The sequence below is a fragment of the Alosa pseudoharengus genome, unplaced genomic scaffold (assembly GCF_046254945.1).
Source record: "Alosa pseudoharengus isolate Yale_2024_CS ecotype anadromous, Long Island Sound unplaced genomic scaffold, YU_APseudo_1.1 YU_APseudo_1.1_scf_19, whole genome shotgun sequence".
Classification (NCBI taxonomy): domain Eukaryota; kingdom Metazoa; phylum Chordata; class Actinopteri; order Clupeiformes; family Clupeidae; genus Alosa; species Alosa pseudoharengus.
In genome coordinates this window covers 36,655,891-36,677,255 of record NW_027468657.1, presented here as the reverse complement: position 1 = coordinate 36,677,255, position 21,365 = coordinate 36,655,891, and the positions used below count along the sequence as shown (strand labels likewise).

Here is a 21,365-nt window from a genome sequence, read left to right as displayed (position 1 = left end):
ATACGTTTGGCAGCCTGCCCTAATCACTTCCACTGTACAAACTGACAATACACAGTACTGGCAGTCAAGAAACAATGTATGTGGGCCTACCTTTGCTGAAAATAAATTTACACATTTTTGATGTTTGCAGGCTACTACCATTTACCACAGCGACTTTCGATTTCGAAACTATAGTGACACCCCCTCTCGTCACTGACTGCCGACCAACGGAAACGTTAGTGAACTGGTGTTCCAGACTAGTATCTCCCTGAAATGAGATCTCCGTGGGTGTGGCCAGGTAAATATATCAATGCAGACCCGTAGTTTGGCCAAGTCAACAATAGGTTCCATCTTGTACCCTACAGTCAGACAGCCGTACAATGTAATCCTATGAGACATACATGCATTGTTTATTTTCACCACTTACAGGCTCACAAATGTCATGCCTCTGAACATATAAAAGATCCCTACAGAAATACACTGTTTCTGTTTACTCCAATAACTGTAAAAAAAACAGTATAAAATGACTAATTGTATAAATGTTGTCACTTCTTTTAACGTCAGTCAGTACGTGTGGGAACCAATGCATACTGTAACCATGGTCATACATTGGACCTTTTTTTACCCATTATTAACAGGTTTCTGTAAATTGGTTTGCACATTCTGCTTGTCACACATTTTATAGTCTATGGTCACACGTGTTCTCTCTCCATTGCGTTGCTGGTGCGGCACAGTTGCGTGTGTGTGTTCACACCAGGACGTCTCTGGTGAGATGAACTGCTACTGTCTATCCATATAGATAGTTTCCCTGTAATAATGGCCATAAATACAAAACTAGGGACATTAATGTGCTGGAGTTTAGACCAGAAAGTTGCAACAGAGACATTCTGCATACACAAAACAGGAACTGCTGTGTTTGACATACAATGAACAGAATAAGTATTTGGATTGATTGTAGCTTAATTTAGGGAGAAAATTGCCCTATATTTTTGGTGATGAAAATATATTTTTTTATATAGATTTTCTTTTCAAAGTACATTCAACAACATTGCATATTGAATTGGTCACCGCTCTTTTATGGTTCTAGTGAATCCACTTTTTTCTCCACTTTTATCTCTCATTCCTTAATTTAATTCTTATTTTTCTACATTGACAAGATTAGCACATTCTTCTCCCAGTTTTTGTTTTCACATAGCATGCCTTGACTTTGAGCTCAATCAGCTCAACCCTAGTATTCATTGCATACGGAAAGTATTCACAGCGCTTCACTTTTTCCACATTTTGTTATGTTTCAGACTCATCTTAATAGAAATGGATTCATTAATGACATCCAGACATTCATGAATGACATCCACAGTTCCTTAGAGAGGATGAGAGAAGCATAAAGAAGGACAAACATCAGTGCAGCTCAGTGCCTTGTTTCTTCCACACACACCGTTGGGAATTGTGGCCAAATAGTTCAGTCTTCGTTTCATCAGAGCAGATGATTTTACTTCTCATGGTCTGAGAGTCGTTCAGGTGCTTTTTGGGAAACTCCCAGCAAAGAAAAACCCCTGCCTCGCAGGTCTACAGACAATTCTCTCGACCTTGTGGCTTGGTTTTCACTCTGACATACACCATCAACTGTGAGACCTTATAAAAAAGATGTGTGCCTTTCCTAATAATGTCCAGTGAATTGATTTAAGCACAGGTGGACTCCAATCAGGTTGTAGAAGCATCTCAAGGACCATTGATTGAAGTAGGATGCACCAGAGCTCAATTACAAGCGTCAAAACAAAGGGTCTGAATACTTTCTTTTATTTTTTAGAAATGTGTGTAGTATTGTGTGTAGATTGATGGGAAAAAAACAATTGAGTCCATTTTAAGATGGGTCAGAAACATAACAAAATTGACCAAGTACATACCCTAGATTAATACGCTTACGGCCAAGTACATACCCTAGATTAATACGCTCACGGCCAAGTACATACCCTAGATTAATACGCTCACTGTCCTTGGGCAGGTTGAAAGGGGGTGATGTAAGGTGACGGAAGGTGCAGTGCACCTCCCTTGTGTTTGGACAGTTACAGGATCTTGGACATGAAGCCTCAGCATTCGGTATGATAGGAGAGAGAAACAGGAACAGCATGGATGACATCAGAAAGACTGATGAAACACACAAGACAGCCATCTTTGTTTCATGTCATCATATCACCTGCAATGACAGTAACCTTCAGTAAGGAGGACATACTCCATCAGCAATTTGCACACTTTCCAGACACACAAAGTTTATTAAAATCTACCTAGTTTATAATTAGCTTTGTTTCATGCTGAAATACGTTACACTATACTGCTGAAATGGAAACTACAGAACTGTTTCTGGTTACTTCCTACATTATAGTCCCCTCGAGGCAGCTTCATCGTTATAGGTTATAGTTAATGGTACAATTCTTCTGCACCAGCTCCCACTGTTTCCACCATTAATATCACAAACCCATCATTGATGTTTAGCCCAAAAGAAACAAAGCAGCATTTCAAAACTTCTTCATCCCAAAAACCTGTTTGTATTTAGAATCACATCAATCTCTTCCTAGTCTAAAATAATTTTCCCAGTGTGGTAATACAAACTTTCTGCAAGGAGTCTTTGACATTGCTCACTGTTTACACTGGACATTAAACTCCTCCATTGTAGATTTTTTAAATTTGATAAAAAATCACAGGAGCAGTTGAGCTATTCCCACACACAACTGGCTCAGTGCCAACTTTAAACAATAAAAAAGCCTACCTTTAGAATTAAAAATCTGAGCACAAAACAGGTTTTAAGCACTGAAGATGTGAATAAAAGTGAGCATAGTTCTGTAAAATGCAAACAATTTATGACAAAAACGTCTTTGTGACTTGAAATCTTGTTAAATACATTTTTAGTCTGTCTTAAGATGGAAGTAAATTAAAACATAGCAAATCCACAAAATATATTACTTACTTTCAAATCTTTGCAGATATTAGTTCCATGAATATAGGTTTTGGTAAAAACTCTGCTTTGTTCACTTGGAACTGAAATGAGGTCTGGTTGGACTCAGACGAGGAAACAGAACTCCCACTGAAAAACATCAGCACTAACTCAAGAAGCCCTTTCAGAAAAGTCACATCTGGATTAGTGATTAAGTTTTTCTATTTTCTCTAGTATTTATTGACATACATTTGTAATACCTATAAATGACATACTTGCTTATTTGCTTTCTTAGACATACATACTATCAATTATACTCTAGTATAACTCTAGTATATTATATACTAGAGTTCTAGGTATCAACACAATTGAGCAAGAGTTTTGCAAGAACTAAAATCCATCTGGTAATGGTAGCCTGGAATACAGGGTTTTCTTTAAACACATGGTGAATGCATTAGGTTGGCTGAGGGAATTGACTGACCCATGTAGAAAATGGTATGGCTTTAAAGAATGTTGTTTGAAACGCAACTGAACGGAACTGGAAAAGAATTATGACATATAGATTTGAATGCATACGTCATCAAATCAGAATCAGAAGCAGGTTTATTGCCAAGTATGTTTTCACATACGAGGAATGTGTTTTGTTCTCAAGGTGCATGACATACAATAATGAATACATTAAATACAATAACACAATAAATATACATGTTAGAACGAGACAGACAACCATAAGTGACAACAAAGTGAAATAGATAGGTAATCACATATCTCTTAGTAGTGCAGTGTGACTGTATGGTGTCAGTGGGGGTCAAGGTAAGAGAAGAGTTAGTGTTAGTACCAATGGGGGACCCTGGCAAAGAAGCAGTTTGAGGTTGATTTAATGAGCATAATACACAATGCCTGGGATAAGTTTACTCTCAGATAAGCTTAACATCTTAATGACAGGCCAAACAACCTAAGGGCATTGTGTGTGTGTGTGTGTGTGTGTGTGTGTGTGTGTGTGTGTGTGTGTGCGTGCGTGCAAGTGTGTGTGTGTATGTGTGTGTGTGTGTGTAATCCAAGCACACAGCTCTACTGAAGACAGAAAACGGCACCAAATTGATTTATGATATATTCTGTGCACGACTTTCTAACATCCTGTTTTCCCATTTTGTACCCCAGATATCTTGAATGTCATTCTTAGTTTCTCTGGGAGTCATTTCTCCAATTGCTTAGTGCTCAGGATAGCAAACATATCTTTAGAAGACAAACTGATCTCTTCTCACCCGGGAATTTGTGCAGAGTTTGGCCACAAGGATGGAAAGGAGTAAAGTGGGTCAAGACAAAGAAAGTAGGATAGGATCTCTTTTAACAAAAGAGGACTTCAAAATACAAGAGCCACAAACCCACTAGACAGGCCAAGATAATGTGATATTCAAGCTTACAGGTCATAATTGGGGGATCAACATTTTCCCCCCCAATTATTAGCCTGATAGCCTCTCTATGTTGTCCTAAATCCCACCCACAATGCCACCTCAATGTTAACGTCATACCTATCAAAACGATGGAAGTTACTGTTACTGTCTTTTGCCCAGTGGATGCAAATAAAGCATTCTTCACAAGGTAGACTCCTCTATTACTTTATATAATGTGGTGTTTTGGAAGTTCATTAAGCAAGACATTTCATATAGGCAGCCTGAAGTCCTGGATCTAATATAAAACAACTAGGCAGTTCAGATAATGTCCAGATTTTTTCTTCAGTAATACTGTAGTTTCCCATTCTGATAATGCTCCAAACTTTGCTTAGCAAAGATGACATTTTGGATAAGGCACTCCTCTCTGATAGTGCACAGGTGGGTGTATTAAGTAGCTACAAAGATGGTTCTCGCTTTAAAGAGATTACTCTCTTGACAAAGGGTGAATTTAGGATTGCCCTTAGTTTGTACATCGACGACTTTGAGGTAGTAAACCCCCTGGGGACATCTAAAAAAGCACACGATATGTGCTTTCTACTGGGTCCTTGATAATGTTGCACCCAAATACCACTCTTCCCTTCATGCAATACAACTCGCCCTCTTATGCAAGGTCAACACAGTCAAGCAGTATGGGTTCGTAGATGTCCTTCGTCCACTTTTTCAGGATTTAGTATTACTTGAGAAACATGGAATGTGCAGAGGTGAAAGTGTGAAAGGGACAGTGTTGTATATAGCTGCAGACAACCTAGCTGCCCATGCATTAGCAGGATTTCAGGAGAGTTTTATTGTGAACAGATTTTGTCGTTTATGCATGGCAAAACGTGAAAGGTGGTTGTGCTCTGAGTACTCATTTGGAACATTTCCATGTTGTGGAAGGCTTCCCTCCTGATATACTCCATGATCTTTTGGAGGGCATTGTCTCATTTAAATTGTCAGTGAGTGATCTCATTAAGAAGCATTATTTCCACACTGGACTCACTGAATAACGCAATCCAGCTACACTACACATTTTTAGACAGAACAAACAGGTCTTAGTTAATTCCCAAGACATTTAACACCAAGCAGAGAATTGGAGGATATGGACATGAGAACTGGACCTTTATGAGATCGCTTCCTCTTATGATAGTCCATCATGTCCCTGTGAATGAGGAAACATGGGAGATGTTAATGAACGTAAAATATATTCTTGAATTGGCATTGTCAAGTAGATTCACTGAGGAATGTATTGATGTGACACAGGCAATTGTTTCAAAAAGTTTTCACAAACTCCAAGCTTCGTCCAAAACATCACTACTTGGAGCATTATCTCTATAAGGTTTTTGGGCCACTTGTCGATATGTGGACAATGAGATATGAGGGAAAACACACATTTTTCAAACGAGTCATCCGTGAAGCCCAAAACTTCATGAACGTCCCGCTAACTTTAGCTGAGCAATACCAGAGCATGATGGCTTAGATTTTTTTAGATTCAGCCTCATTTTTCAAGCCAAGTTTAGAAGTGAACAAAGTGAAGAGTGTAGAGGTTGCTTCTCTCCCAGACAATGTACAGCATCAGTTGTCAAAGCAGACTACTCAAAGTACAGTTCTTAAAGCATCATCTGTTCATGTTGATGGCATTAGGTATGCAACTGGTATGGTGATTTATAGGTGGGGTCATGTACAGGGCTTCCAGAGTTCAAACAGATTGATGAAATCTTGGTGTTTAACAGTGATGTTTTTTTTCATCTGCAAGTAACTGATTGCATGGTATTATGAGCATCTCCAAGCCTATGAATTGTGCAAGAGCACAGTGAGATTGGATGTTACTCAATTTAGGGATTTAGATGATGTGTTCCCTCATTTGCCTATGTAACGGAGGCGAACTAAGCTAGCGTGCTAGTAGCGCGTGTACATCCTCACAGCCCTAACCTTAAGAACCCTTCTAACCGCTGAGTTGGGAGCCTGGGCTTTTAGCTCAGTGGTTAGAGCGTTCGACTCCCATGCCGGTGAGTGGTGGCGGGTTCGCGGGCCGCGAGCGGCGGACGAATTACGACCTCTGTTACAGTGGTGCCGTGACCCGGATCATGGGAGTGAGGATTTAGGGAGGTGAGTGTAACGGAGGCGAACTAGCTAGCGTGCTAGTTCAGTGTAAATCCTTTTTCATTAAATCTTATGTTGATTTTTCATAATTACATGCTCACACATTTTGATGTCTACATATCTACATTCATATTCATGCACACTCTATGTTTAGCAACACTACAGTACGTAGCAATTAAGTAAAAACGCAACATATAGACTTTTGACTTCATACATACAGACTTGCTTAGTTCAATGGTACGTGATTGTGTGGTTGAGTGCACGCAACTTATCAATTGTGTTCTGTTACTAATCAGTTTAAGTTTGTTATTTAACATATTTTGTTGATTTACCATGTATCATGTTTGTGGCGTTCCTGATTGAGTGCGGCCGACTCAAGGGGGCAGGCGAACGTTCGGAGAGCGTAGACACTATGGCAGATCTGAGGCTAAATAGTAGACCAGTTCACCTAGCCATCCCCATTGAAGCCCGTTCAATTTTGGCGCCACTTTGACATCAAATAAGCGTTTTAAGCCTTTATATGAACTTTTTCTATTTCCGGAGTAATACAACATTGTGTGATTAACGTCATAACCTCATAACTGACTTACAGACTGAGTAATAAACTTTTTTCCGAAATCAATGCTAAAGTGACGTAATAAGCATACAGCCAGAGCGGGTGAAAGCGTCGCACAGGAGCAAAATAACCGTATTCTCTGGATAAGAACGAAAGCATCGGAGCACAACATTTCAGCGAAGTTTTGATGGATTGACAGTAGCCTAGGCTATGAATGTGGCGAGTGCTGTTTAAATTAAATCCCATTTATCTACGAACAACTAGGACATTTAGAACAGTAATGTAGACATGGTGGTAACGAAGTAAGTGGCTACATACCCAATCTCTCGGTGCAGCTATCACAAGAGTTACACAAGTCAGACTACGTGCCTACGTTACATTTACGTCCCCTGAGCCTGCGCAGAAAGCCTCGTCGACCAACAGGAAACGGTTGAAATTTGCTTCACCCGCCTCGATTGACATCTACGTGATGACTCTGTCCATATCTTTTACTCAAAGATTGTTAAAGCGGAGCAAGATATTTCATCAGGAGCCACTTCCGGGAACCCGGATCGCACAAGGGGGGGTCATAATCCCCCTTTATGCAGAGCAGAGGCAGCGACTGCTCCATTGAAGTCTATGGGCATAGCTCAGAATTTTACCACATATGCTAAGGTCTTGGTTCTATAGAGTTAGGAATGTGAATTTCGGGCACGTTTTCATGATCCTCAAACCCTTCTGAAAATTTCAGGTACATTTTTAGCATTTTTGAGAATTCCAGTCTAGAGAAAATCGACTTTATATCAGGTGTGCGCCGGTTATTTATGCCGCTGCTGTTGGCCGGTTGCAATGTACGCTCATCAATACGTCATCGACATGCCTCTTTATGCAGACAGGATTCGATCCCCATTTCGCGCCCATAGACATGAACTACGACAAATTATCTTGCTCCGCCTTAACGATCTTTGTTTTACTGTCTATGGGCCGACTCCGGGAGCTGTGTACGTCATGGCATTTGGTCTGGGCGGACTTCATGACCGTCAAGACAGAGCGGCACGTTCCGCTGGTTTAAATGATCTATGGCCACATCCATTTCACGTCTATGACATGGGGGAAGGAGGAGCCTTTTGTGTTTATTGTTTGGAGCTTTCTGGTTGGATTATTTTGTGTTTATTCCCAAATGTCTTTGTGTAGTTTATTTATCAAATATATTTAGCAAAAAGAAGAATATGGGATCTAGCCCAAAGGTTACATTGCATGAACATTGCATGCATCGTTGAATTGCTTAGCAATAGGGAATGTTTTGGCATTTATTGTTTGTGGTGGGGAGGCAATGAGGTTCATACACACTCTCAACGGACATACACGCTGCATTGGACATACTGTACAATGGACATACACAAAGCACTAATAGACTGTGTAGCAAAATCATTAATTCAGAGTATTTTTCACACTGGCTTAGTAATGACAGAATGTAATGGAACTCACTCTATCCCGTCAATTCAATGTGGAAGTGGTTCCTGTGTATATAGGAAGTGCACACACATTCAAAATGAGACACACAGAGTCAGAGACACAGAAACCATAGGAGGGAGCCTGAAGGAGTGGGCTTTTGTTTATAATAGTTGTTGTTTTGCGAGTTCACAACGTTTCTTTTGACTCGTTTAAACCTTATATGTTTCAAGACATTTCAGTAGCGTGCCTGCTACACAGGATTCTTATTTCGCGGTGTGGGCTTCACATGCAGGCCCAAGCGGAAAACCGGCATGTCGGTAGCCTACGCTACGTTTTGAAACTTCTCAGCTACTCACACTGGTTCTTACGGAGTAGGATGTAACGGTTGATTAGGACACATTGAACGCATCATGGCAGTGCTCGGAACGCCCACTATTAACGGGGGGTAAATGTTATCAGGAAAGAGTGAACAAATTATTGGTGGGCTAAATACCATAACATTTACAGAAAGAAATACCACTGGCAATGTCAGCAGAAATATGTAACAAACACAATGTAACAATAGTTACAGGTATTTAAACGCACACAGTGGAAACATTCACGGAAGAAACATTTAGAACTTTGGTAGAGCCGTTATTAATCAGAATATGCTGCGTGACATGTAAATGGTAATATGAACAGAATATTGTATTAACAACTCTTATTCGCAATATTGTTTTTTTCTGAATACGGTCGATATTCGGAATATTGTCAGTTTAAACGTTTTGTGACAGATGAGGCGGTGAAGTCCCCTCTATTTAGGCTACCTGTACAAAACGCACTCAAGCATGAAAACCCTTGCTTTTCTTGTTAGGGAAATGGTGGACGTTATGAAGACAAGATGAAGTATAAATTCAGTTTTGAAATCAACCTGAAAAAATCCCTCAACTGATTATACTGCCAGTGGTTTTTAAAATTGAAAAAACACCCTGGCCAACTTTCCTTGTCAATAAGTGAACATAACTCAAGTGTGACAAAAACAAAAAAAGATGTGTTTTAGTTTTTTTTTTCATTTCTGCCAGATTTTTTGAGAAAAAAAGACACATCTTGTTTACTTTAAAAAAATTTATTTTACAAGCATGTGGTTGTCTCAGTAAGAATATATAGCACTGGATAGCATGCACATTTGGATGAGTCGTTCTTCAGAAGCACACATAAAATTAGCTGTCATACCAATCCAGGAAGAGGAGTGAGAAGGAACACATCACCAAGAAGAATAGGATCCAAACACGGAAGCCAGCATTGTTTTTAATAGCCTGAGTGATAAAAAATATATATTTTTAAAGCAGACATTTGAATTGTTACTTATTCTTTATTATTTTCTATGAGAAAGCATTTCTTACTTCTCGGATATCCTCATTCCCTTCTTTTACATGTTCAGTGGCACCAACAACAAGCTGGTGGATACTGTCTATCTCGGTTTCCTGTGGGAAAATTTATTTAGATGTGTTTCATTTTCTCTCCAGTAATGTTTTCAAAAGTTGTATTTAGTAAATTAATGCATTTTATACAGAAGCGTACTGCATGAATGACTGTATTATCTTATTAATTCAGAAAAGCAGTCAAAAGGTCTTGAGGTGTCGGTGACAAGTTTATACTTATGTTATCTATACTACTAAAAGACATTAGTATTTTCCACAGTCTGCACCAACAATAAAGTAAAACTGAATTAAGTGCAAAAAAGGAAAATCTTTGCTTTTTGGAGCAATCTCTCCCGTGAGCTAAGGGGTGGTTTTCTGAATTCATGACTTGGTATTCATGTTATTAATTCAGTGAAAAAGGTATGCTTCTTTTATTAATTACTATAATCGTATTCATTCAGGAAAAACATGTCTGTTTATTTGTTTATTCAGAAAAAAAGCATTTTTCTGAATTAATGAGATATTAAAGTCATTCATTAAGAAAAATGCTTCCATAATGTATTATGAAATATTTAACAAAGCATAGTAACTTTATCAGACTAACAAGGTATTGACTAACCTGTTGCAAAACTTTCTCTGCAAATATTTCCTGTAGTCGAGAGATCTCTACCACTTTCCCCTCTATTTGCCTACAGTGAAATTAAAATAAAAAGAATGCAAGAGAGACAGAGAGAGAGAGGGGGGCATTATTAGGAGTACCTTAGGAGTACCTTTGTAGCTTGTGGCATGACCAAAGATAATGAGATAAAGTACCAATTTCTTTTTTACATTTTTACGGCACATGGGTGAAAGAGTGGAGTTGAAATAATGTCTGCATGCATGGCTACATAGAACAGGCTCCCATCTGTTTGAAACAAGCATTTTTCAAAAGGAGATACTCAAGATTATCAATTAAGGTTGTGCTATGCAGTATATAATGCCTTATATGCAGGGCTTCGAACCGGTTCAAGGAACGAAAACGAAAACCGAAAACGAACGGAATTTTACGGAATTTTACGAGGAGCGGAAACGGAAACGAAAACAAAATGGTCTCCAACTGTTCCGGAACAGAAACGTTATTCTGAAATCCATAAAACCGGTTAATAACGTTTTTTTTTCCGTTCTCTATATATTTTATAAAATTTCACAAAAGCATATCCTATGTCAGGGAGACTATTTCCGGTTGTGCGAAAAACAAGCCCTCATCTACACTGTTAATGTGAGCTAACAAGCCGCTATGTAGCCAACTACTGTAGGCGAACAGCCTAATAATTTGATTTCTGCAGTTTGAAAAAAAAAAAAACGAATAAATGGACCTTTGGTCCAAATGTGTATGTTTTGTCTTGCTGTTGTAATGTAACCTATCCGTCTGCCACTTCGGATCTTAGGCCAGCTTGTAGCGTATGCTACTGGAACTGATTTGGAAATTGTTTGTAGCCTATGCGTAATAGCCTATTTTGCCTGTCCACGCCTTGTCGTTTTAAAGTCGGGATTTGAAATGTTTGCGCAATTATAGCCTATTCTATGTAGAAGAGTTAAACGGGAAATTTGAGATAGGCCTTGTCAGCAACAGACAGGTTCGTTTATAAACAGGGTTGGAATTATAGCGCAAGCCTTTGAAGATCTCCATAATGATAAAACTTAGGCTACAACCAGGTAAGGAGTTTAGCACGTATCCAGAAATATTTTTGATAAGAAATTATTTATAGGCATAGGTTAGGACTACAGTAAGTCTGTAGGCTATGGGATGGATAGCCCATCTGAATGTTTTTGGATGCCGCCTGTGATTTATTATTTTTGGGCATAGTCTTCTTAGACTTGATAGGCCCGCCAAACACTGCCGGAACTTTAAGAACGAACGATATTTTGCGTTCCGAACCGGTTCAGGACCGATATGTTGGTGGCGGAACGCATGCAAGAACGAAAACGTTAAACATAGGCCTACCTGAACCATTCGGAACGGAACGTTTGAAAAATAATTTCGTTTTCAAGCCCTGCTTATATGTATATACATATATGTAAATAACGGAAAAAGTCCTGTCTGGTGATACCATATTTCATTTGTTCAAATTACAGTAATGTATTATCAGTAAATTCTTTCAATGTGTTTATGCCACTGGAATGACGCTTTAAGGCTATGTTTGCCCAACTGAACAACTTGATGATTGAAAAGACATTTTCAGACCTTGAAGAAATTTGTTGAGTACTACCTCAAACCGGGAGCGGGGGGCGGGGAGGGGATTGCTCACATTGGCTTCCATGCAAAGACCGACCAAACAACATAAATGGTGACAATCTGTTTTAAAGCCTAATACTGATCTATGAAAATCACTGGTGTTGACAGAAAGGCCTGAGGATGTTCATTTTCTGGCCTCTATTCTATCATGTCTGGTCTATTATTACCTCTTTTTTTGTGAAAAAAAATACATCTATCCCTCATGTTATGTCGGTGTCTTTCTGTTCCTCTCATGATTAGTGAAGGAGGGTTCACATTGTACACACCATGCGATGCGCTTGCCGCTAGGTTGCTCTTGGTTGAGGTTGTTGTGGTTGCCGCTGGATTCAGCGCAAAAGACCTTTAATTTACAGCACGCCAAGTTCAACCGCAAGAGCAGCAAAGCCCCCGAAGCAAGTTCTTGCATGCGCAAGCCATTGAAAATAATGGGTTTCATTGCGCAGCGCTGCCGCTTTCGCGTACAATGTGAACCCGGCTTGAGGCTACAATGATTACAAATTACATATTACAAGTGTTGGGTCCGTCTGGAAGCCTGGGTCTCGCTTCTTTGTGCACTAATAATCAATAATTATGATCTATATGTTACAAAGAAAACAGACAAATTACAAACATATAACTGAGCAGCTCAAAATATGTTGCTAGGTCCACTTTCAAATTTGTTGCAAATAGCTACGTTTGGCCTTGGAAAGGTCTGCGCTCCCTGAGAATGTTGACATGTCTAACCATCAGCGACACATGGAAAATATATATGCTAACTGAAATAACTCGTAAACAAGCAACAACTTTCCAAGACGACATCAGTGCAGATTATTTTTGTTTTGCAAAGTAATTCAAAATGGCCAGCAGTGGTAACGTGAATTTTTGAGTAACAATTATTTTCCGCTGCTGCAAGCAGGCTATGTGTAACAGAAAGTGAGAGCGATAAAAAGCCCACCTTCAGAAACAACTGAGAGGTAGGTCTGCAAAAATAGCAGAAAGAGTGGCCAATCACTATGTGTCACTCTCACTATATATCACCCTCACATGACATCGACGATAGTCTCACTCCAGACTATGGAAAATGTGATTCCCCGGCAAAAAAAATCAGATCTTCGGATCTACACGATTCAAGTGAATAACATATTTTGACTCAAAATGGCGAATTTCACTGAAAAGCGACTAGTTTGCAGGTATGCAATATCCAGCCAACTCCGATGCAATCGGTAATCCACTTGTACGGACTTTCCCCAGTGATGCATCTAAAATATGGCATGTGATGTGAAGGAACAGGTGTTTGTGTTTGTGAGAGCCTTTTTTGTTTGCGATTCAGCTGGATGAGTCTACCAACGTCGCTAGCTGCACTCAGTTGATGGTGTATGTATGCTACATTAAAGAGCAGTGTCCAGGAGGAGTTTTGCACTACAGCTGATGAACTCATTTCGATTTCTTGCAAGAGAATCACATTGATTGGGGCCGCTGTTGTGGAATCTGCACTGATGGTGCAAGAGCAATGACAGGCTGTCACAGCGGTCTGGTGAAACAGGTGCAGGCAGTTGCCCCTGCTGCTGTCTGGAAACACTACATCATCCATTGCCAGGCCTTGGCGACTAAGAAGATGCCCAAAGAGCTGCGAGCTGTTTTGGATGAGGTGGTCAAAATTGTAAATTTAATTAAGTCACGCAGCTTGAACACCCGTCTCTTCTCCATTCTTTGCAATGAGATGGGCGCTCACTTTCCACAGCTGCTCCTACATTCTGAAGTCAAGTGGCTCTCTCGGGGAAAAGGGAGCCCATGTTGGCATATCTGTCTGATATATTTGAGTGGATCAATACCCTGAACAGCTCACTGCAGGGCAAAGACTGCCATGGATTTCTGGCACATGATCTGGTTTCTGCATTCAGGAAAAAGTTGGACCTGTGGTGTGCCCGTGTTTGACGAGGTTGGCAGGAGGTGGTCGTTGGGCATCTCAATGGGTTGCATCAGCAGTCCGGGGAGTATTTTGGAGCGGAGATGATGGGAAATCAGTGGGTGAGATATCCTTTCTCTTTCCCTGTGACACCCTGTGATGGACTGACATTGCAGGAGGAAGAGGCACTGTATGGATTTGGACTCCAATATGGATTTGAGGCAAATAATGACTAAAATGTCACCTCTGCGTTTTTGGCTTTCTGTGGTAACTGAGTTTTCTCGCCTCTCCGCAAAAGCTATTAACATTCTAATCCCCTTCACCTCCACCTACTTGTGTGAGTTGCTTTTCAGCGTTGACCTTTATTAAGACAAAGTATCAATCAAGGCTGCAGTGGGAGGACAATTTGCATCAATTCCTATCTACAGTGCAGCAGACCTGACTTTATCTAACTATCCCACTAGACCTGGTACCTACTGTACTTTAAGGAAGAAGTCCACATACATTCCCCCTAAGTACAGGAATGCTTCATTAGACACCTATTGCCGTTTAGTTGATCATGATGTTAGATCTGCACTTAAAAACAAAAAGAGTATAAGGTGTATAACAACCAAGGGAACAGCTATGGGAAGTAAGATGGCCCCTAATTATGCCAATCTGTATGGGTCTTTTTGAAAATACCTTCATTCTCGATCCACTAACAAATCCATATTTTGGCAACATTCTGACCTATCAGCGCTACATAGACAACATTTTTCTCATTTGGCTAGGCACTGCAGAGACCCTAGAGAAGTTTCATCAATTTGTGAACTCCAGCAACAAGCATCTAAATTTCACGTTAGAATCTGAGCCAGAAAGAATCAGTTTTCTGGATGTCATGGTTATCAAACATGAACATAACCTTAACACTGACCTATACCGTAAACCCACTGAGAGGAACACTACTACGGGGTGACAGTTTCCACCCTACACACTTAAAAGTCTGTCCATCAGCCAGTTCCATCGGATTAGACGCATTTGCAGTTCAGACACCAGTTATGACAACCAGATCTGACGAATAGATTTCTGGAGAGGGGTTACAAAAGTGAATGGGTTGAGGCGACCGCTGAGAGGTTTAGCACCATCTCCCAAGAGGATTCTCTTAAACCCAAACCCAAAGCCAGCAGACAAAAGACGAATCCCCCCTTCTGTGTTACGAGATATTCGCCTATGGGCTCTGCACTGGATTATATACAAACACTGGCACATAGTAGAATGACCCCAGATCGCGAACATTTTTAAAGAACCACCTAAACTGGTCTTTAAATGCCCCCCCAACATCAAGGATCTAACGGTTAGAACATATATCCCTACGAGTTGACACACCAGTCTCATTAACATTCCCGATGGCAATTATAGGTGTGGAAACTGTGCACAGTGTAGTTTCACTATCAAATGCAAAACATACACACATAGCGGAAAACACCTCAGTGTTCGCGGTGTAATCACCTGCAACACCACCTTTGTGGTTTACTTAATTAAGTGTCCATGTGGTCTAGGTCACGTTGGCAAGACATGCAGACCCCTACGTACACGCATCAGTGAACACCGCAGTAATATTATGATGCGGGGATGAGCGAAGTCCTGTCGCCGCACATTTTAAGAATCAGTTCCCTTCGTTACATGGGCATAGAGAAGGTTGAAAGGCCCCCTAGAGGCTGTGACCATGAGCGGCTACTTCTACATCGTGAAGTATATCACATACACGCCCTCAACACCCAGACCCCATTTGGTTTAAATGAGGAGTTTGACATCCCTTTTTGTAGATGTTGTTGTTCTATACGGTACATATGTAGTGTGCCCCTCCCCCCTTCTCTTCTACACCACTTTTGTTATATTGCAATTTATTGGATAGTCCTATTACTATACCGGTATATGGGTTTCTTTATTATTATTTGTTATTGTTTATATTAGTTGATGGTTTTGGGATGACACTTGTAAACAGATATGGGTAGCCTAATATGTAAATGTTTTATTCCTCTATCTTCTGTGCGAAGAAGGTGTTATATAATGATGACAGTCTGTAGATCAACTAGCTCTGAGCCATGAAGCGGTATTATTGATAATGATCACCGACACTGACTGGATTATTACTCCTGAATGAGAGTATAGTTCCACATGCTGTTAACAACTAAGGCAGACATCCATAGACCGGACATAAGGCTATTAAATTTGCGTCATTGGCTGCAGATAGTTTCAATTGTAGATGCACTCATAGCAGCCTTCTCACATTCTTTCTCATTTCGGATTTAAAATGCACAACAGTGCATTTAATTAGGCTACAATTTAAATGGACATTTTAAACGCTTTTCCTCACATTTTCCATCTCGCTAACTGAACTATACAGTAGCCTAAATGCTCATTCATCTTTCGGCTATTGCGTAAAAGCCTCTTGTTCTGACATTTATTCATTTCACATTCTTACAACATAGCCTATTACAACACCAATACACAGCCTTAGCATAAACAAGCACACATTTAACTCCAGAGAAAAATGCGGAATCAACTTTTGAAATAAAGAAACCTCCACAAACAGGCTACAATATAACAACTTGAGTGAATTGCTGTTTACATCGGAAATTGACGTCCACGGTGTTATGGATCCATTTGTCTGCAACGCAACGTAGCCTACACAACAATCTCTCTTTAGAAATACAGGAACAACAGCCTACTATGCTGAAGAGTGACAACTGCGTAGCATGCGAGAATATCCCCAATCTTTCGGATGCACATTAAAACTGATCTTTTCGGAAGGTAATTATTTAGAACTGTCCAAGCTTATGGTGCTCAAAATGCAACACAACCATGTACAAAGCAGGATGAGGATGTGTGTGTACAAAACTGAGCGAGAATTTAACAGCTTTGAAAATATTTATACATTGTTTCATGAGTGTAATTCAGATTGCAGAATTGTGGGAAAAGTGAGGAGTTGGTGCATCACCAAACCCTATAATACTAGTGGTAATAGGTTAGACCTAGTAGTCGCTATTATCTATCCAACCACCCAGATATGGCACTGCAGAATGGTTTGGGGGGCCCGGCATTGACAAGTTTGTGTACCTTTGGCCTAAAACATCAAAGTTTTGGGCAATATTGGTGGTTGCATATTAGATCTGAAGTGAATTGGGTCGCGATGGTCTGTCATTTTTAAAAAGTGGGTACCCAGAAAAAAAGTTTGGGAAACACTGGCCTACACAATGCAGTGAAATAAACAGGAAAATAAAAGGGAGCCCACAAAATTCACAGTTTAATGAAAGAATGTTACATTGTACTGCTAGAGACATGTTGCTTAGCACACCGTGCTGGAAATACCAGACGCTTTTCATGTTATGCCCTAGAGAAATAACTGTAGGTTATTCAAATATAATATATTGTTATTACGCACATTGGTGACAAGTGCTTCCTAAATATACAGCAACGTTGTGCCTCGCGGGCGGCTTAGCCAGCGATAATAATAGCGAGATAATCTGAAGACATTTTTCCAGACACCTCAAGGTGTAAGAAATAGTTATTTGTAGAGGTCTCTTCAAATAAGATTTTATTGCCTGTCTTATGTCCTAAAGTTATGAATGTTTTAAAAATGACAAAACAATTTGTACAAATTATATAACGTTTCAATAAATGGCTTACTTTCTCTATGTCTTTTTCCTTTTAATTATTGATCCTAGGCACACCCTTGCAACCACTCCAAGAACCATAGCATCATCCTAGCAACCACTTTGCATGCACTGGTATTTCCTTCAGGAAATGCATTTCTAGTCTTAAATAATGATATAGGAGGGTATTGGGACCAATAAAAACTATGAACCATTACTATTGCAATTTGTTTTGGGTTGGGCCTTTTTGAGCTAGATTGACTGGACTAAAGCCTATGGCCTGCATCTCTGGTGCTTAGACCCAAAACATTTGAATAACAATCCTTACGGAAACAATAGGGCTTCACACCTTTGGTGCAGGACACAGCCTGCATCTCTGGTGCTCGGGCCCTAATTAACTGGAAATGGAAAAGAAAGCAAGGCCTACCTGACTTCATCCACCAGACTGCTCATTTCACTGACCAATCTCTGATTTTCCTGCTCAAACTGAGAAAAAGGCTTATATTAGAAATTCAATTGAAAAGTACATTAATGAATATGTGAATGAATGATGGAATTTCATAATCTTTTTGAAAATTCATAATTGAAATAAATAATTGGACACTCTAATTCAATATTATAATCTCGCATTTCAAATGTCCTTTTTCTTTTTCAAATTCGAATTTGAAAAAGGAGTCAAGAGTACGAAATCGACGCAGCGACGATAGTTTAAATACCGTTACAAAATCGATTTTTGGAATTCTATGAATCAATTTTTTATTGGTACAGCTTGAATCGCAATACAAATGTGAATCGTTTTTGCACACCCCTATTATTTTTTAGAATTCATTCATGCATTACTAAACTATGTATTTATTATGATTTATGTGAGAAATAAAGTTTCACATTTTAAGCATTCACACTATGTTATGTTGTTGTAATTATTGTAACTATGTAATTATTGGTTAGTTTGTGTGTGTGACTACTGGCCTGCTTTTAATGAAACTTGGCAGAAATGTGTAGCATGGACAAAGGAAGAATCAGTTAAATTTTAAAAAGTGAAATTAAACTCAAGAGGATGCCTTTGAGTGCCGTATACTGCAACATTAGCAGAAGCAAATTTGTTACATTTGTAAAAAAACTAGCTGAAAGGGAAACTAAATGTCTGTAAGCAGCATGTGCTCCATAATTCAATGGGTTCTTTATTAGCTCATGCCACACCTTTCCACCAATGGACACATATAAAAACATAACTCCATGGCAGGTAAGGAGGTAAAAATAACAAATAAGCTTCTGAAGCAATTCAATGTTACATGGCTAACAGACTAAGAAATTGCATAGTTGTTTTCCAGAATGACTTGATAAAACAGTTCTGTACCATCTGTATCTCTTCAGGAGAAAGCTCATCATCTGTTTTGCTGTCTTCCCATAAAGGTGCACTGCTTCCTGGCATTTCGGTCACTGTCTTCTCTGAAAGTGAATAGGTAAAGAGGACAAGCATTCACTAAATTTGTTCTGAAAATATTAGTTACATAAATTGTACTATAGGGCATGAAAGGTCTATTATGCGTGACAAAAGTAATTGCTAAATGCATTTATATCTGCCACAGGAAGAATATCGTTAATTGGATGTTTATGTTATGATAGTATGGTATTGACAGATGCTTTTGTCCAAATCAACTTATCGTCTAGAACGTTATACATCTATCTATAAATAACAGGAACGTCTGTCTGTCTGTGTTTGTGTGTTATTCGCATATCTGTCGAACCGTTCTGTCGGTAAATTTATGCATTTACCTTGGCATTATTCCGACAACCTATAATATTTCTGTTCAAATTCTATGTCTTCATATTATTTTCAGCCCTTGAAATGACTTCAGTTTTACAGCCTAAAAACTACATTTTAGGCTGTAAGGTTGTCAGGTACAGGCCCGTCGCTAGAAGGCAAGCAAACCAAGCAATTGCTTGGGGCCCCGAGCTGGCCAGGGGCCCCAAGACAACGACTGGTTAAGAATAAAATGCAACGACAAACTGTGAGCGCCCCTTTGATAGTCAATGCAGTAGTGCAATGACACTGTTACCGGCAATACCGGGATCCCCCTCAAGGGGGCCCCTCTCAGTAGTCGCTGACAGCAGCCAGCCAGCCAGCCAGGTTTGTGGTCTGCTGCTGCCGCGAAAATATAAAACAGTCATAATGAAGCGGAGTTATGTGTCCGGAAGCCAGAAGAGAAAGGAAGAGGATGACAAGAAAAAACAAGATAGTGGTAAGTGATAAATTACACTGGATAAAATAGCTCTACTTGTCTTGTACAAATGGTGTAATGTCGCAGCAGGAAGGCTAGCCTAGCAAAACATTTTTATGTTAACTACCTGCCTGACGGCCCATGCTGCTTGTAACAAACTAGAACAGTTAGTGCTAGCACAACTTTTTTTTCCCGAACGGACGAAATATGGTTACATACTGTAATATGTTTATTAACGGGATAAGGAAGACGCAGATCTGTTCCAGAATAACTTTTTATCGTATTTGATGACATAACATTGCTATCGTAACACCCCCAATTATCGCCACTTTTCCACCCCCAATTATCGCACACTTCAAAATAACATTTACTAAATGAACCTTACATTTTTCAGTAGCCATAGGTGTGTAGATTTGAACAAAGTCTGGTTTGGTTCTTAACGGGAGCATTTACTGCCTGAAATATCCGATTTTGTTTACCACGCTCGGAGTTATAGTGCTGGCCTGATGGGTCGCCTATTTACACCGTTTCAACGGCACATGGACGGTTAGACCGAGAATTCTCGTCGTGAAATTAAAATTCCACTGGAGCTCCAAGCGGTTGTGTACACGCAGCCTTACAACACTGTTTACAGCTCTTCGAGTCAAGGTAAAATGTCATTTTTGGTACATAGCTAATTTAGATACACCTATGGTGTGGGTAGTTGCGTTTCTATAGGAGTCCGCTGTCTTGGTTTGTATAGAAATTGATATTAAGTGACACATACACGCAAGACGGCGGAAATACGGGACCGGTGGAAATAGGGGGTGTTACGATATAGCTTTGTAATAGGTTTTGATAAAAGTGGCATAGCTTCTCTGCTATACTAACTATTCGACCGTGATAATCTATTTACCAAATGGGGGTTAGGAAAACCACACGATAAATCCCGTGCATCAAAGCAGACTGGAATTTTCATGTCTAGTAGTATTCATGCACGCCAGCTGTTTACTCTCTTTAAAGCATCAGGTGCGTCTGTCTAATTCTCAAACAGCAGAATGCTTAAATGCTATGTTAAGCTACAAGTAGGCCTAGGTCAATGTATAACATTAGCTTGGGATGTTTTTACAGTAAGCATTGGTAGTTGTGAAAGCAGCTGCATCCCTTCTAAATATCAAAATATGGAAATGCTAACATATCTTTTCTTTCTCCCTCAAGGTGCTTTGCTTAAATTTCTCAGCCCTCAGGCTCTTCCTAAGGATACCTCCACTGATGAAGATGGCCTGAAAGGTTAATCTTATGTGTGTGTGTGTGTGTGTGTGTGTGTGTGTGTGTGTGTGTGTGTGTGTGACTGTGTGTGTACTTGTATTTATGTTGGATTTTTAAATTGCTATACAACCTGCACTCTTTATAGTTTGAACAATGCATCCTTTTTCTGCATAAGATGGCAGTGTTTTATTTTCTCACTTTGTGAGAACTGAAAAATGTAAATGTGAGTGTGTGTGTGTGTGTGTGTTTAAGTATGTTGGATTTAGTTA

At 39.7% G+C, this 21,365-nt stretch overlaps 2 protein-coding genes across 2 annotated transcripts in view; both read right to left on the bottom strand.

The window, feature by feature from the left end:
* The window catches only part of LOC143132832 (matrix-remodeling-associated protein 5), a 43,649-nt gene extending 40,161 nt beyond the window's left edge, over positions 1–3,488 (bottom strand). Inside the window, exons 1-2 of the mRNA XM_076292643.1 lie at positions 2,942–3,488; positions 1,950–2,173 (exon numbers count right to left, since the gene is read on the bottom strand). Of these exons, the coding sequence (XP_076148758.1) occupies positions 1,950–2,149 (200 nt within the window). The 5' untranslated portion in view covers positions 2,150–2,173; positions 2,942–3,488. The remainder of the gene's footprint in view (positions 1–1,949; positions 2,174–2,941) is intronic.
* A 5,996-nt stretch (positions 3,489–9,484) lies between these two features.
* stx18 (syntaxin 18) overlaps positions 9,485–21,365 on the bottom strand; it is a 50,296-nt gene continuing 38,415 nt past the window's right edge. Inside the window, exons 7-11 of the mRNA XM_076292640.1 lie at positions 18,984–19,075; positions 18,054–18,112; positions 10,451–10,520; positions 9,814–9,894; positions 9,485–9,726 (exon numbers count right to left, since the gene is read on the bottom strand). Coding sequence (XP_076148755.1) covers positions 9,631–9,726; positions 9,814–9,894; positions 10,451–10,520; positions 18,054–18,112; positions 18,984–19,075 — 398 coding nt within the window. The 3' untranslated portion in view covers positions 9,485–9,630. The remainder of the gene's footprint in view (positions 9,727–9,813; positions 9,895–10,450; positions 10,521–18,053; positions 18,113–18,983; positions 19,076–21,365) is intronic.